Below are 19,061 nucleotides of genomic sequence, written 5' to 3'. Positions count from 1 at the left end.
TCTAATAGGTTAGACACATTCAAAGAATTCACACTGAAAATCATTCATAGAAAAAGTAAACATGCATTTTAGGATAGTTCCATGTTAGGTGCAATTAGTCACATTTATAAATTTTGCCACTTAAATAGAAATTCATAAGAATATATATTAAATTTCAACAATATTCTATTTATTGACTCTGGCTCCCTTGACTCCATTGATCTCAGTATACTTGTTTTTCAAGTTTTCAAGCTGTGCTTGTATTTCATTCCATTGACTGTCTTCCTCCATTAATTCTTTTTAATTATTTATTTCCAGAACTAACTTGGATCCCTTGGTCTGTCACTTAAACTGTGTCCCCTCAATTGCCCTCTCCCCTTGTCCTTTTGCCTCAGTCTACTGAGGCCTCACTTACAATATCAAACTGCTGAATTTTGAAGGCTGTTATGTAATAAACTACTTCAATATAGCTAGAAGCTCAAAAGGATCACATTTTATTATATCTTATTATCTAATCTCTGGTGAGTCAAGAATTTAAGCAGAGCTTAAGCGGGCTATTCTACTTCGTGTGGATTGTAGTATTATCTGGATTACTTAGAGTTACTTTGCATGTGGCTGGTCTGGTCTGAAAGATCTATGTCTTCACATGCCTGGAACCTTAGTGGAGACAGCTGAAGGCTGGGTTTAGCTCTGTCCTTTCCTTCTCTATATAATCTCAGGGCCTCTTCACCTGGTCTCTTTAGCAGGATAGTGGGACTTACTTGTACAACACATGTCAGGATTCCCACAGTATTTCAAGAGCTAGGAAGTGAAACTGCAGGTCTTTTTGGCAGGGGCCCACAAATTGACACAGCATCATTTTTGCTATATTCTATTGGTCAAAGTAATCACAGAGCCCATCTAGACATAACAGAGTAGACATAGAACCCAGGTCTTAATGCGAGGAATATTGAAGATATTGTGGACATCTTTACTCTTTTACATCATTCATTTATTTACTCATTCATGCATTCATTTGTTCAATCAGTAATGATTGGTGGGGACAGAGGCCCAGAGAGTAGTTTCCAGACTCTCAGAAAGGTGCTGGCTCGGGTAGTAGATGGCCATCAGCTGTAACTAATTGGCCATCTGCTGTAACCATTTAGCCATTGGCCACTGATATAACTGCCGTGACTGAGCTAACAAGCACAGGTTACAGTTAGCAAGGGGTTGGTTGGCAGGCAGAGAAGCAGACGGCGGATTGCGCATTGTAAGGATCCTGCTTCCTGTGTCTGTAACCCACCCACCAGCAAGAATATAGTGGTATGAACCCCCCATTCATTACTCCGTTGGTGTTCCTTTTTGGCCTCACTATAGTCTGCATTCTTGTGCGGGGAGCAGGAGCTAAGACCCCACATGACAGGCACTAACTAATATGTAGGTACTTGATGGATACAGAGGATACAACAATGACTCTGTTGACAAAAACTCTGGGGAGTTTTAAGTCCCTTTACAATAGAGCTTACACAAATAAGATATGAACAAATGGCGGTGCTCTGCAGAAAATAAATACAATGACAACTAAAAATTAACAGTAGGAAAGATACTTTACTAACTGATACTAAAGGATAGGCTTTCCAAAGATGTAAAATCTAAAAGATGAGACTCAGACAGCCATGGAAAAAGTAAAGGAAAGAACATCTTAAGAAGAAAGAACAAAATCAAAGGGCCAGAAAGGAGTTGTTTTGCAGGAACAGGAGGAAACCTGTGTTTTTGAAACATAATGATTGAGATGAAAATGGTTGAGAATATGGCAAAGCTAGAAGTTGCAGAACCTCGCAGGCCTATTTAACAAGCATGGATGAGTCAGTAAAGCATCCTAAACAGAATAACAACAGCTGACTTCTCTTATGAAAGAACATTTGGCTAATCTCAGAAGAATGGGAGATGGTCAAAGAGGAAGCACATTGGCCTGTTAGGAGGCTATTTCAGGACGTTTGTAGTAGTCCTTAGGAGAAGTAATAGTAGTGGTAGTGGAGATTGAGAGACATGTATAAACTCCTAATATATTTTGAAAGTAGAATCAATAGAAAGAAGTGTATTTTCTAATCATAAACAATATTCTTAAACAAATAGTTGTAATTCCTGATTATTACTATTTAACCTTACCTTTACATGCCAAAACCTATAACCCAGAACTGTAACCTGCTGTCAACCCTCCGTTCTGAGATTGAGATCCATATTTCTACTTGGCTATCAGAGGCATGTGATTATGGACAAAATATTGTGTAAAACCTTTTCCAATGCAAACAACTGAAAATGCTTGGAAATGTCCTAAAAACATTATCCAAAGTGTTAAAGTGTTTATTTTAAAAATACCATGCCAAATTCACACAAAAGCAGTCCAATGAGGCTACTTTTGCCTTGAGGGCATTTGCTGACAGACAAATTTGAGTTTAAGTTTTGATGGCATCTTTAGGCAAAGGGTGCAGAACTGCAAATCCTTCCCCAAGAAGTGGGAACTTAAAGGACTATGTCTACAAGGTAATAAAGCAGAAGCAAAACTAGCCTCCTCTGTCCTACTCCCCAACAAGTGCAAAGAAACGTACCTTTGAAGTGAGTAGGGTGGGGGGTGATGTGGGAAGCCATACTTAAACTTCTAATCACAAGCTCGATCTTTATGTGGATTTTTAACTCAAATTCATGTCACATAGATGAGTAAAACAACTCTCAAGCCAAGAACTTTGATTAATGAGATCCTAGACATTGATGCCAATAGGTACCTGTCGATATAAATCATTCTGGAGGAAGAAACTATCAGCTTAGGCATCAAAATATCCCCATAAATATTTTTTTTAAATAACAACAAGTTCCACAAAATTAAAATTAACATAGAATATACAGAAACAAGGCACTCTGAGAGAACACCCTCTAAACCATTATACCAGACAGTATAAAAAAACTCCTTTGGTTAAAGAATTAAAAGACAAGCCTTACTACATTTTCAAGTAATGGGAAAGTGTAAAAATAGTGACATAACAGGTAGACAAAATAACTACCCAAAACATTTATAAATGAAAATGACATTAAAAACACTATGAATGAGTTTAGCATGTTAAGCAAAGCTGAAGAAAGAATTAATGAATTGATTTAGCTCAGAAGAATTTATTCATAATGCGATGCAGAAGAACCAAGAAATAGAAATTTTGGAAGAGCAGTTCAAAGACATGGAAAACAATGAAAAAAACTCTTCAAATGAGGAAAGACTGAAAAGAACAAAGGTGTTATTTGAAGAGCTAATGATGAGAGTTTTCAAAAAATCTCTTAGATGAAAGATACTAAACATGAATCAATAGATTTAAGAAGCCCAGAAAATCCTAAACTATAAGTAAAATAAAACTCCATACCTGAAAACATTATAAACATTTTATTTAAAAGTAGCGAGAGTTAAAAAAGGACAATGCACTTCAAAATATGAGACTTTGAGCTTATTAGTCTACAGAAATAATGGTCTTCAGAAGACAGTGGAATAATATCCTGATGTGCTGGAATATAGTAACTGCTAACCTATAATCCTATGCATAAGGAAAATATATTTTAAGAATGAAGTTAAAATATTTTTTTTTTAGAAAATTAAGATTAGACAGTTCAGAAGTATCACACTGTCTGACTTTAGCATGTACTACAGGGCAACAATAATCAAAACAGCATGGTATTGGCAGAAAAACAGACACATAGACCAATGGAATAGAATTGACAACTCAGAAAAAAAAAAGAAACACATAAATATGGAAGGATAATTTTTGACAAAGAAGCAAAAAACATACAATGGAGAAAAGACAGCCTCTTCAATAAATGGTGCTGGGAGAATTGGAAAGCCATGTGAAAAAGAATGAAACTAGACTGCTATCTGTCAGCATGTACCAAAATTAATTCAAAATGGATCAAAGACTTAAGCATAAGACCTGAAACAATAAACTGCATAGAAGAAAACATAGGTACTTTGACCTTGGGTTCAAAGAGCATTTTATGAATTTGACTCCAAAGGCAAGGGAATTAAAAACTAAAATAAATGAATGGGACTATATCAAACTTAAAAGCTTCTGCACAGCAAAAGAAACCAACGACAAAATAAAGAGACAACCAACTGAATGGGAGAAGATTTTTTGCAAACAGTGCCTCCAATAAGGGGCTAATATCCAAAATATACAAGGAACTCATGAAACTCAACAACTAAAAAACAAACAACCCAATTGAAAAATGGGCAGAGGACCTGAAGAGACATTTCTCCAAAGAGGACATACAAATGGCAAATAGACATATGAAAAAATGCTCATCACTAATCATTAGAGAAATGCAAATAAAAACCACAATGAGCTATCACCTCACCCCAGTCAGAATGGCTATCATCAACAAGACAAATAGTAACAAGTGTTGGAGAGGCTGTGGAGAAAAAGGAACCCTCATACACTGTTGGTGGGAATGCAGACTGGTGCAGCCGCTATGGAAGGCAGTGTAGAGGTTCCTCAAAAAATTACAAATAGAATTACCATATGACCCAGCAAACCCTCTCCTGGGTATCTACCCAAAAAATCTGAAAACATCTATACATAAAGACACGTGTGCTCCAATGTTCATTGCAGCTTTGTTTATGGTGGCCAAGATATGGAAACAACCAAAATGTCCTTCGATAGATGAATGGATGAAGAAGTTGTGGTATATATACACAATGGAATACTATTCGGCGGTAAGAAAAGATGAAATAGGACCATTTGTGACAACGTGGATGGATCTTGAGAATATAATGCTAAGCAAAATAAGTCGGACAGAAAAAGCATAGAACCATATGATTTCACTGATATGTAGTATATAAACCAAAAAAACAACAAAAGAACAAGACAAACAAATGAGAAACAAAAACTCATAGACACAGACAATAGTTTAGTGATTACCAAAGGGTAAGGGGGGAAGGGGGTGGTAGATGAGGGTAAAAGGGATCAAATATATGGTGATGGAAGGAGAATTGACTCTGGGTGGTGAACACACAATGGGATTTATAGATGATATAATACAGAATTGTACACCTGAAATCTATGTAACTTTACTAACAATTGTCATCCCAATAAACTTTTTAAAAAACTATAAAATAAAAAAAGATAATTATTTTTATTAAAGTTTATTGGGGTGATAATGGTTAGCAAAATTACATAGGTTTCAAGTGTACAATTCTGTAATACATCATCTGTAAAGATAATTCTAAATGATGTACTTTAGACAAAAGGAAAGTGATCGCAGATATGGAAGGTCTATAACCTTCCCCAAAGAAGGAATTAAGGACGAATAAGTTAGCATATATCTGGATAAGTCTTAAAGAAACTGCAGGTATCAAATTGCAATAATGTCCAATAGGTTTTAATAAAACAAGAGAATTAACATTCATGGCTCAGTAACAAATGTTGGAATGGGAGTAAAAGGATCAAATGGTTCTAAGAATCTTACTTTGTTCATGTGGGTGGTAGTGGTATTAACTGATGTTTTCGAACAACTTAAGTATTCATGTTTCATACTTTAAGATAACTAATAAAATGATAGAAACAGAGTAGTTGATTTCCCAATTAGCAACAGGAAAAAGATTGGAATAATGATGTAATCCATTAGTCTAAATGAAGACAAAGTAAGAAAAGAACACAAAAACATAGAAAGTACAAAATAAGAAGGTACATTTGTACTCAAACATACCAGTAGTTATAATAAATGTAGGTGAATAAAGTGCTAAATGCTCTGAGTAAAATAAAAATATCATCAGACTTTATTGAAAAAAATAAAGTATAACTACATGCTGTTTTAAAAAGATGTTTGTGAAATATAAGGATACTGAAAACATAAAAGGATGGAAAAGACATAACTGCCAAATAATAGCTAAGTTAATTCCAGAGTTACTATATCAATGTGAGACAAAATAGTTTTAAATAAAGCATTAATAGAAATAGAGGAGTTTATTTTATAATGATAAAACCCTCCATTTATCAATAACATAAAGCAATTTTAAGTTTGTGTGTACTTAATAGCATAGCCTGAAAATATGTAAAGCAAAAAAGGGACAGAACTACAAGAATTTTTTTTGAAAACTACTCCCCTTCTAAAAAAGTTTAACAGTCTTCTAAATTAATCTAAGTAAAACAAGTAGGGAAAGAAGAAAAAAAAAAAAGACAACTATCTAGATGATTTGGACAACTCAGCTATCTGGCTTGACCCAATAGATCTACATCACAACCCCAAACTGCAGACTGTTCCTTCTTTGAAGCATGCACACACAAAACAATAATCAATCATATGTTGGGCTACAAAAAATAGTTTCAACAAATTACAGAAGATTGAAAACCTATGGACTATTTCTCTGACCTTGCTTCCATTAAGCAAAAGATCAAAAGAGAGAGATAAAATATAACCCATATGTTTGGAAATGAAGAAACACTTGCCTACTAGGCATTTCTACTGTGTGACTAATAGGTGCACAAATTCAACATGCCCACCATTCCCCAAACCATCCCTCCAGCTCCATTGCTCACACCAGTGGTATCCACCTCATTGTCTCAGGCATCATTTGTGGTCCCACCGATGTTGTCTTAGTTCAGGTCTTCACCAATGATGTTGCCATTTTCTCTGTAACTAGACTCTTCCCTTTGAGGTTCATGCTCCTCTTATCTGTCTCAATATTCTTATTAAAAGATTGGTTTAATCATATGAAGCCTTCATTTAAAAATTTTTGAAAGACCCTTAGTACCAACAGGACAAAATCCAAATTTCATATCATGACATTCAACGATCTTTGAATAGCATCTCTGACTTTTCTTTCCATCTTTATTTCCTCCCAATCCCTCATGAACCTTTTGTGCTCCACACCCTCCCTGCCCCACCCCTCCACCTTTCTCTGTGTTCTCCTTACCTTTCTCTGTAGATACTAATCCCCCTACTTGTAATGTCCTCTCTTATCACTTACCCACCTGACTATTTTGGCTTATTGTAACCTACATACTCTGTCTTTGTTTTCACATCTCTTTTCTACAGATCCTCCTGCTGTGGAACCAGCATTCCTTGAAATCCGACAAGGACAGGAACGAAGTATCACTATGAGCTGCCGGGTTCTGAGAGCCTATCCAATACGGGTATTGACCTATGAGTGGCGCTTGGGCAACAAATTACTACGGACAGGTCAGTTTGACTCTCAAGAGTACACGGAATACCCGGTGAAGAGTCTTTCCAATGAAAATTATGGGGTTTATAACTGTAGCATCATAAATGAAGCTGGAGCCGGGAGATGCAGCTTTCTTGTTACAGGTAAGATTCCAAATATTTTGCTAAATATGTGTTTTTTAGATCAAGGTATTTTAGACTTATGCTAATATGAGAATGAAAGTATTTTGCAAATCGATGGAGCATATCATATTATGAGCAGCTTGACTGCTCTAGTTAGAGCGCTGCCCATTTATTTTCAAGGCAAGTCTATTTTAGTAGTTTGGAAGTTTATGTGAACTCAAGTAGATGTGCAGATGAGGTCGGTTATTTTGAGTGTTTCAATAGTAAAGTAACAAATCTGGACTAGTTTTATTTAGATCAAATTTCAAGTATTAATACATATTTTCTTCTGCAAGTCTAATATTCCTTATGACTGACACCTGCTGTGATTGTCTTAATAACAGAAAGAGTGCTGTCTTTTAATTTTTTTCTTACTTATTTATTACCCCTTAATAAATGGTGAATCTTCATTTTGTCCTTGGCTTAACACAGGTTCTCAGATATTCAAAGGGAAAGCAGTGGAGTTGTATCATAATTAAAGACAAGTTCAATACTTTTTCATGTTATTTTTAATATATTAAAAGAAGCATCAAATCTATTAAATCTTAGGTATTTAAATTATTTTTTATAATTTATATACTAAAGTAAATCTGTTCTTTTTTAGCTAGGGTTTAGACATACATTAAAAGGACATACTCCTTTTTATGCTTTTTAAAAATAATTTAAGAAATATTTCAGATGTATAAAAAATATAAAAAGTAAAAAAAAAAATATATATATAAAAAGTAGTAAAACAAACAACCATCTGTCTACCAACTAGACTAAGAAAATACTATCAGGACAGTCAAACTATGCTATGTGTACCAGCTTGATCACATGACTCTCTGCCTCCCACCCTATAGGGCTAACCTCTACGATATTTCAGATGTTTATTGTTGCCAAAGAAATGTCTTCAACTGTACAAAATAAGTAATACATATGTAGTACAAATTCTGTAACAGTTTTGTAAGATTGACATTAGCTATTCCCTGAATATTTGATTGAAGTCACCTATAAAGCCACCAGAATCTATTCTTATGGCAGAGGTGGCTGGTGACGTGGTGAAGAGGAGATTTTAACTACTGATTCAGTTTCTTAAGTGGTTTTCAATCTATTCAGGTATTCTTTCCTTTTAAATATTTTTTTTCCATTTTTCAATTACAGTGGATATACAATATTGTATTATTTTTAATTGTGCAACATAGCATACACTGAGATATTTGTATAACTTATGAAGTGATCACACCAATAAATCTAGTACCTATCTGACACCATATATAGTTATTACAATATTATTAACTGTATTCCTTATGCTATGCTTTACATCCTCATGACTATTTTGTAACTACCAGTTTGTACTTTTTAATCTCTTCCCCTTTTTCACCCATCCTCTCAATCTCCTTTCCATCTGGCAAGCATCAAAATGTTTTCTGCATCCATGTTTCTGTGGTGTTGGTTCTGGGGACTCTTGGTTGGGGCTCTGGTGCAAGCCAAGGTTAGCTACTGTCTTTGCCCTGCCTGAGGCTACTTGATATGAGTTACAAAGTGATCTGCAGATGGTTGCCACTTGTGTTGTACTTGGAGGTGCCTGGGAGAGACTAAGCTGTGAACTGAGGCTAGCAGTCAACAGTGCTAGCCTTTGGGCTGCTTAGCAAGAGGTACAGACTATGCCAAGACCAAATGCTACTTGTTTGGTGTTTTTGAACCTTTGAGAGATTTTAAGAAAGCCCACAGCATGAGTCAAGGCATGCCATTTGTATGGAAAAGCAACTGGAAGCCTCTTGGGTGGGCCTGCAAGTAGGGTGGGGTAGAGTTTCAGGGAATCACCAGGACAGGGTGAACGGTGTTAGCCAGGTTGATGGAGACTCAATATTGTGCCTGCCTGAGTCTGTAAGCTGGCTTGGAGGAAGGATCAGCAAAGGAATAATGGATTTTGCCAGCACTTCTATCTGTGATGAGGCTGCCCTTCCAGCCCTAGCCCTGAAACCAGACAAGTCAGTTCTTCCTCGTAGGTCCCTGGTGCCCTCCTCCAGGGAAACCTCCTTTTCTTTTCTTCAAAACGATTTTAAATTTTATGTGAAGATCATGAAACAATGAGGTTGAGCTGAAGACTGAAAAGTAAAAGTACACACTGGAAACAAATTAATACATGGGGCTATTTTTGTCTCCTTCTACAGCACAATCCATATCAGATTTATTCCTTTCTGGGGCGATCAAAATCTACTTACTGCACCCCATGATGACATAGGAAAATGGAGCTAGATTTCCTCCTGGTCTCAGATTGTACGCTAGTTAAAAAATAGGATTTGAATCACATAATAGATAACAAATGAACATCTTGCAGAGTCAGCATGATCTAAACCAGCCTGAAGTTAGAAAACAAAGTCACCAAAGAAAATTCAAATGTATATAAGCCCCAAAAGTTTGAAGAAAGGGATGTAGTATAATTTATGGGATAGTTTTTTTGGGGGGGATTAAAGAAAGAAGGTGCTCTAATTGTATCAATGGGTAAAAAAACAATTGCCTTTGAAGGATTCTTATTGATGTGGGACAAGATATAGTAATAAAAGTACATCATATCATTTAAATTACCCTATAGAAAAATAGAACATATTCTCTTTTAAGGATTCGTAAGGATAAAAATGAGCAGTTAGATCACCATTTAACTAATATTGTCCCAGGGACTTCTAGTTTTCTTTAATAGTCCTCTTTAAGAATCAAAGTAGAAAAGCTTGAAGTTCAACTGAATGTTAATAAAAAGAATTTTGAAACAAGAATCTAAATATCCATCAGCAGCTGAATGGATAAACAATTTGTGATCTACTCATGAAATGGAATTTTACTCAGTCATAAAAATGGATAGAGCTACTGATACACACAATATTACGGATAGATGTATTATTGAATAAATGAATGATATTTGATAACTAAGGTAGGGTTGGAACTAGGAGGTATTTCATAATATGAATGGCATTTGTTCTATTTAATGCTATCATGTATATAATTTTTCTTATCCATACTGTGTTAATATATTCAAGATAATTTTTAAAAATTGATTGTTCTGCAAGGATCTTTTGTTCCTTTCTCCTCCTCTAACCTCTAAATTACTTTCCGTTAGATGGTGACACTAAACTGGTTATCTTCACAGTCTAACCACTATCATTTTTTCTCAATTATACCCCTTCCCTTAAGAGATACTGACTGTTATATTAAAAATATAGCATGTTCTAACATATTGGTAACAAAAGTCATTTATACAAATTAAATCAGAAAAATATGAATTAGGTTTCAGATAGTTACCATTTTGTAAACAAGACTGTCATAGCTGGGTAGAATAAAGGGAAGACAGAGATATCAACATAACAAGGTAGGCCATAGGATTCCAAAACTATTTCTCATAACTTCCTCATATTATTTTGGGCAGGTGTTAGATCCAGTTTATAGAGGATAAGAGGGTAACAGACTGAAATCATAAATAGTTTCCCCTGAGAGAATAGAACCTTCATAATATTCACTGACAGCAGATAAGAATAAAACGAAGAAACCCAAATGTAGAAATGGACACATATGTATATGAATATGACATGCTTCGTATTTCTATTATTTTCTAAGGGTCTGTTTAGCACTTTTCAAACAGTTGGATTTTTCAGTAGATATTGGGTGGTAATAAAACCAATCTGTGAAATAATCGGGACTTTTCAGTTCTTGGAATCAAAGCCATCTCCTGAACATTCAAGTATCTATTTAAGCACCTGGCCTCTGTCCATCATCCTGAAGGGATGATTAATGGATGAGAACAGTGCAAAACTTGTTCCAAAGGCATGCCAGAAACCAGACCTTAAATGCTCAGGAGAGAGATTCCACAGATGATTGCCTGCAACCTTATCCGCAAGTCTTTCCTCAAGGAAGATTTTGTGACAAAGCCCTAAACTGAGAAAGTCAGTAGACGTTTTCTTTTTATTAATTCTCTTTGGGTTTCAGACCAGAGAATGTGACCAAAGTCCTATAATTTCCCATTACTTCAGATACCTTCTTTCATTACTTTAATGAATTTTGTCTATTTCTAAAGGACTATTAAACGATAGTTACTAGAAGCCTCAGGATATAACTGCAGGCAGATACCTGCTTTGCAGTCAGATTCAGGCCAGTGCTTCTTAGCATACGACAAGAACCATTATTTGTGCTCTAAGCTTTTCTTATGCTAAGAGTCATCTTCACAGATCTTTGCCTTATTCTTTGAGAGTCCCAATGATTCAGTTTCAATAATGAGTTTTCTTTATTCACACCTAAATCCACTTTATTAATTCAAGTTATATGTTTTGGAGAAAATAAATGTTCCTAGAAGATAAACAGCATACCTTCTGGGCTCCTCTCCAACTCACTTGAACACCTCTTGCTCCCTGCCTGAATGATATTCAGCACATTCATATTCATCAATGGACTGCCCACATGTGCAGTAGCAGCGATGCCAAGAAGCTAATGTGGTCTGTAAGTACACCATTGCACATTCAGTTCTCCCAGGCTGAGCCACTGGGTCAGGTCACCCAGCTGTTCTCCCTCCATGCACACACCAGTGCTCTTTTAAGCGATCACAACGCTTTTGGATATTTTGAAACTGTTATGCTTTTAGGAAATGTATGCCTTTAGAGAAGACTGGATACATTTATTTTCATCTTATATATTCATTACGTCCGAGTTAAAATCTTAGTAAACTACATGGAATTCTCATTATAGACATTTAGTCAATCCTTATCTTTATAAACTCCTGAGTTGATAACACTTTCAGATAATATATAATATGGCAATTCTGGTTGAGTCCCAGGGGTAAATTATAAGTTAAGTTTCAGTATCGTGCTTCCCTGAAAATAAGACCTAGCCAGACCATCAGCTCTAATGCATCTTTTGGAGCAAAAATTAATATAAGACCCAGTCTTATTTTACTATAATATAAGACCAGGTATAATATAATGTAATATAATATAGTATAATATAATATAATATAATATAATATAATATAATATAATATAATATAATATAATATATAATAAAGACCAGGTATAATATAATATAATACCCGGTCTTACATAATATAATGCATCTTTTGGAGCAAAACTTAATATAAGACACAGTCTTATACTATATTACATAAGACCCGGTCCTATATTATATTATATTACATAGGACCTGGTCTTATGTTATAGTCAAATAAGACCGGGTCTTACATTAAATTTTGCTCCAAAAGATGCATTAGAGCTGAATGTCTGGCTAGGTCTTATTTTCAGGGAAACAGGGTACTCACAATGGGCAGAGTCGGAATCCTTTTCAGGTTAGTGGAAGTAGCATCATATTAGGAAATCCACCAGCCTGCCCAGTATTTGTGTGCGAATTAGGAGAAAAGTTTTCCATTCTTGAAGCAGATCTGGTATGTCCTCTACCAGAGCACAGGTGGTAGCAAGAAGAATAGAGCCTGGATTTCATTCAGTCCCATGTACCCCTTTACCAAGGCACAATTTGCTGTGAGTCATATCCAAACATGTTGGATGTTAGAATAAAAAGGACTTCGGAATGCAGGTTTGATACTCAATAGTTGCTTACTATAAGGCAAGTTGTTTAAGATCTTTAATCTTTCAGTTGTATATCCCACATATCAGTGAAATCATATGATTCTCGACTTTTTCTGTCTGACTTATTTCGCTTAGCATAATAATCTCAAGTTCCATCCATGTTGTCGTAAATGGCACTATTTCATTATTTCTCATGGCAGAATAGTATTCCATTGTGTATATGTACCACATCTTCTTTATCCAATCATCTATCGAAGGGCACTTTGGTTGTTTCCATGTCTTGATCACCGTAGGTGATCTATAGATGATGTATTACAGAATTGTACCTGAAACCTGTGTAACTTTACTAACAATTGTCACCCCAATACACTTTAATAAAAAAATAAAGACCTTTAATCTTTACTTTCATTTTTTTGTAAATTAAAATGATAAGAATATTCTTATCGTGCAAGGACTGTGAATATTACAAAACATAAAGTATGCAAGATGATTGGCATGGTGTCTGATAAATAGCGAACACTAACAACAGAAGCGCCTTAAAAATGCCTTGTTTTTGTCTGGGAGAGATCAAGCGTCCATTCTTCCTTAAGCCTAAAAAGAACTGTGTTTTGTTTTTTTATTCCCTAGATTAAGTTTTCTTCTAATTCTTTAGAAGCTGTAGTGAGAATATTTTCTGTGACCAGGGAGAACATGGGAAGCAGGCTTACAAAGTCATGAATAGAAAGACACCAATACAAAGTGTTTCATGAGAATTTCATAACAAGTTATCCATCTACACAGATATATTTGTAGTATAAGAAGAAAAAAGAGAACTCCTTCAGTATCAGATCTTATAAGATTGAACAAAAATATATTGAATTTTTAATATTACGTTGTTCGTGGGATTTTTCCCTTTTTTCGACATACTCTTTCAAATTTTGTATATTGGTATTTCTTTCACACCCTTGTTCAGTGACATAATTCAGATTCATGTAAAATTTTCCCACCCTGTATACAACATCGAGGGAAAGGTGTGTTGCCTGTTCCTTTTGATGGAATAAGAAAAGAAGGGTAGGGGAGATGAAGTGACTGGCTTTTGGGTTACATGTGAAAAGTCCTTCATGGATTCCCAGAAAAAGGAAGGGGAAAGGTTTGGAGGTGTATAAAAACATAGGCCTTCGTAAATAAGTAGGTTATTTGGTTATTCCATATACTGGCTCATAAATACTCTTGTATATGTAAGGGGGATGCGGATACTGTTTCTGCTTCCTTTCTGGTCCATATAAGAATTAGCAGTTAGGTTTCTAACTAAACAGTTGCTAGATATTTCAATGATTTGATTCTCCAGCAGTATTGCTTAGGTATGGGATACATAGGATAAGCCAGGGGAAATAGCATTGGTCAGAGAACAAGGTGTGCTCACTATTGCTACAAACAAGGGTACAGTCACTACAAAATAGGAGACTTGTGCTTTCCCAGGAAATGCACACCCACCCTGTATATTATAATTTTCTATTTCTGGATCTGCTACTGTCTTGTGAAATGTAATGGCATCTGTGGAATTTCTTCTGCAGTTCCAATTATGTCTCTGTTCCCCATGCTACCACCCACATACATACTCTAGAGTTAGCTTATTAACAAACAGGGTTGTGATATATGAAAGAACTGACGTAACTCATGAAAGGATAGCCTAGAGATCTTTACATACAAGCAAAAGAGAATCACAAAATCAACCTCAAGCCATCATCGTGACATAGCCAAATGTAGCGTTCCACTCATGCTTCTCTCTTCCACTGACAAAATTTGGTGTGTTTTCCTCACCCACTCACAATTGACATGTATTAATTGAATGCTTTTTTAAAATATAAATAGAAGCAAATAGCTTTATATTCTCTCTGCCTTGGGAATATACACTGCATCATTTCAAAAACAAGATACTTCCAATAATTCCATTTTATTCTGACATTCCTGCACTAATACACGTTGGGGGAGATAGGGCTTCAGTTTGAAAGCCAGCTTCCTTTGTGTTTTTAGGTGAATGGTGTACCCTCTCTTCTTTCTTACAAAATATTCATTTGGATCTTTTTGATGGATGATCTGCAAGCCAGGCAAGGATTGTTGTCTGTCCTAGGGCAGTAATAATGATGTTCTTACTAACTTTCAAGATTTGCAGTTCAAGCCAAGTAATACCCCTCTGTATATTTGCCCTTCCCAACCTCTGTAAAGACTAAAATAAGTGAATATTTTTTAAAGTACTTTGTAAACTGTAAATTCCTATGTAAATTTGAGATACAATTTTCATCCCTCAAGACTGTTCTTTCTCCATGAGTCTATGGTTGTGATGGTAAATCAAATAGAATCACTTTTAAACAGCGACTTCAGACATGTAATTCTGGTATGTGTCTCAAATACTTGATAGTGTATTAGTGAGTGAAGGCCCTTGGGCAAGTACTATGGTACATAATGGGGTCACTGAAATCCAAAATTAAAAACCCGCCTTGCTTCTCTTCATACAGCCTCTCCTCTACCAGTAGTCAATCATCTCTATTCCCAGAGGAGCTCTCCAGATTATTTTTCTTTAAAACGTGGTTTTTATACACATTACACTTACTTAGGTATTTCCTAGTAAAATATCAATGGATTGATAATTTTTATTTCCAAACTTTCTCTAAACCTTTAGCAATTTCCTATTTACATGCCAAATGTGAAAGCTAATCGTTTCATCAAATCCAAATCATCTTTTAAAATTTTTGGACCAGGTCCTAATCAAAACCTATTTAAAAAAAAAAAATGTGTTATTCATATTTTGCATCATTTTTGGCAAAGTACATTTAGGGTTTTAGAGGAAAAGGGTTATTCAGTTAAGTAGAAATGTTATCAGGTAAATATAAATATATGTGTTTATTTTATGTTACCCAAGACAACTATATATATTTGGTGTGTAAGCCAATAAGTACTTTGTATAAATAGTTTGTTTTCTAGGCTCATGCCAAAAGGGGTCAGAAGTGACTCAGTTGTGTTGAAAATTGATTCATAAAGTTTAAAGAAAATAAATGGAAACTCATTTAAATTTGTCTAGATTAGTTTCTAAACTGCTTTAAGTTCCTGTGCTTCTGCACTGTGACAATGAAACTAAATATAGAACGCTTCCTAGAAAGTTTTGTCTTATTTTATTTTTTCCATTTATTTGTTTGTTTGTTTGTTTGTTTGTTTGTTTAGGTTTTGTAGTGGAGGGTACATTAGGAGATTAATATTTATTGAATACTTACTATTTTCCCAGTGCTATGACTGTTATTTTATGTACACTATATGAAATCATTTAAATAGATAAATTGTATATTTTGATCCATTTGAATTTCCTGACATACGAGGTCAGACAATCAAGTTAGCAAACTCATCCTAGAAAAAGTGCTACATATCTCAGAGCTGAATATCACTACAGTCTCCTTCAAAGTACTCCCCTAGGGAAGCTATGCACCGATGCCAGCACCTAGTCCACCTTTCAAAGCAATTTTGGAACACTTTTTGGAATGGCCATCAGAGCTATCATCAAATTACCCTTGATGTCCTGAATTTATCAAAATGGCTTCCTTTCAATATTTCCTTTATCTTCAGGTAAAGAAAGAAGTCATTGGGGGCCAGATCAGGTGAGTAGGGAGGGTGTTCCAATACAGTTGTTTGTTAACTGGGTAAAAACTCCCTCACAGACAGTGCCATGTGAGCTAGTGCATTGTCATGATACAAGAGTCATGAATTGATGGGAAAAAGTCAGGTTGTGTAACTTTTTCATGCAGCCTTTTCAGGACTTCCAAATAGTAAACTTAGTTAACTGTTTGTCCAGTTGGTACAAATTTATAATGAATAATCCCTCTAATATAAAAAAAAGTTAGCAACATCGGCGCAACAAGTTCACAAACTTAATTGTCAGACTTTGTATCTCTTTAACCCAGCTAACTAGTCTTTACTAGTAACAAAATGAATCAATTACTATTATTATTTGCCAATTTCTCTCTATTTATTAATTCTTTATATGGCAGAAACCTAACAAAAAAATTATGAACTCCTCTGAGAACTGTCTTAAAATAGGGGAGAATTTTTATAATGGGAAACATCACGTTAGCTTCCAATTGATGTGGGAATGTATGGCTTAAGTATTTAGTGGTTTGGTAAAAACCTTTTTTTTTTGCAAGAAGTAATTACTAAGCTATGGTACTTCTGAAAGCCTACTCACCCATTTCAGTCTGAGTGATTGGTCTCCTAATAGCCAATGGCAGGATTCATGTTAAATTATCGTCCGTACATTTGATGATCATTTTCAGAGTTTCTGCCTCTTAGCAAATAGGCCTGGAAGCCATCTTCTTGGGCCTTATTTTAATGGTCTCTGCTTTCTTAGATATTAATAAAAAGGCTACATTTTTGATACATTAAGGTGGTTTTCAGAACTTATAAAATTCAATGTGTTCATTCCACATTTCAAATGTTGAAATAAAAATATTTTGATTTAGACAATTTGAATTTGTTGCAGTTAAATCATTTCCCAAGTAGATATGTCCATAAACATATTTTCTCTAAGTATGAAATAATTTCAGGAGTAACTGTAAAGGAAAATTGAATTATATTATAGGGTATGATATTCAAGTGAACTTAACTTATTGAAGCAAACTATTAAAAGTAAGTTATAAGTTTTCACACAAGTTTAAGTATCTTCTTTCAATGTTTATTTTTGTTAATTATGAAAAGAACATTGATACCTTTTTAATTATTATTGCACTTTATGCTAATGTATTTTAGTAAAGAATGTGAATTATGTGAAGCTATTTCATGAACATAACAAGAGAAGCCTGCAATGTAGCACTTTCTCCAAATGCATTTTATAAGATTATGTTAATAATCTTAATCAACTTCCTATCTGTATGGGTCAAGCAAGAAAAGTTAATACTTAATGACTGAGATTTGTCAACTTCTAGACAATGTACACACCGTTATTCCATTTTTCTCTATATCAGTTTTTGTTATTCCAGTAATATAAATGATGAGCTGTCAATTATCCAGCAAATTTTGTTTATTTAAATAAAATTTTAAGGGAAATTTTTCTGAAGGTTTCCATTGACATGACCACAACTAAACTGACATCTTATTTACCATAAAATAAAATTTAAAAATCCTAAAAAATAAACTGACAGGAATTGGGTTAAATATTATTTCTGCATTACAACTGGGAAATGATGAAATAGTCTCTCAAGGTCCTACTGAAATTGGTGGTACCTATTTTGAGTGTTCTGTTTGGGGAGATATTTTCATCAATAATATTAATGTTATAAAAGAAATAATATTTTATAAAAGGAAGGATAGTCATGATTTGGGTATCAAAAATGGATAAGAATTGAAAAGCAGATAGAAATTACACAAGGAAAACATTTCCGTTTAAGGGGTCAAGACGTGTGGGGATGTTAGGAACTTTCAATGACTGGCTCACTGACTCACTAGAATGCAGGCAGGAGAAACACAATTAGGAGAAAAGTTCACTGATTCATTTGTTCAGCAAACACAGTTAGAAGTCTTGTTGGTGTGAAGTGAGAAGAGTAAAATTAGATGTTATTCTGATAAACTGTAATAGTTACAAACAATAGACAATCTAAAAGATGAATCTTTGAATGCAAAAGAGAAGAGAGACAAAGATGGGTTGGCAAGGTTTCCGTTTATGAAGGAATTTAGCCATAAATCCCATTAAGCTTGTTCTCAGTTTCTATTGTTTCATTCACTTCCTTTATAAAAATGCTTTATACATAGTATGAGGAATTTCTCAGTTTATAAAGTAAATTCATGAACACATATTGTTAAAATATTGTTTTACTGATTAGATTTCATTTAAATGATGCTAAAATTTGTTTTTTAAAGTTTTTCCAGATAGGAAATAGGAACACTAACTTAATAAAGTTGCTTTCATAAAGCCATTTTTGGGGAGTAAGAAACCTATTTCTTTAGGAGTTTTATTTTGAAAAGGCATAACCTACAAAGGAAATTATAATGTATGTAAAGCAAATATACCTTAAGCTGGGGCAAATTTAAAAGCTCTTTATCGAGATCCCAGTGATTTGCAAAGCCTGACAATATTGGCAATAATTGTATTGTTTAACCAATCAATAGACCTTCTCTCCAGGGCTATGAATTCTAAGGAAGTTCTTCAGTACTAAAATGCAATCTCTGAGTAGTCTGCCTCAATGT

At 34.6% G+C, this 19,061-nt stretch overlaps 1 protein-coding gene across 4 annotated transcripts in view; it reads left to right on the top strand.

Moving 5' to 3' along the window:
* Positions 1 to 19,061, top strand: part of MDGA2 (MAM domain containing glycosylphosphatidylinositol anchor 2) — a 790,763-nt gene that overhangs the window by 679,185 nt on the left and 92,517 nt on the right. For all 4 annotated transcript variants that reach the window (XR_002137734.2, XM_074328196.1, XM_074328195.1 and 1 more), the window contains one exon: positions 7,027 to 7,296. Coding sequence is in view for 3 of the 4 variants with exons in the window: in XM_074328196.1 (XP_074184297.1) it covers positions 7,027 to 7,296 (270 nt within the window). In the remaining variant the exon portion in view is untranslated. The remainder of the gene's footprint in view (positions 1 to 7,026; positions 7,297 to 19,061) is intronic.

The sequence above is a fragment of the Rhinolophus sinicus genome, linkage group LG03, assembly GCF_036562045.2.
Source record: "Rhinolophus sinicus isolate RSC01 linkage group LG03, ASM3656204v1, whole genome shotgun sequence".
Classification (NCBI taxonomy): Eukaryota; Metazoa; Chordata; class Mammalia; order Chiroptera; family Rhinolophidae; genus Rhinolophus; species Rhinolophus sinicus.
Note: the sequence above shows the minus strand (reverse complement) of the source record. Positions and strands in the feature narration are given on the sequence as shown.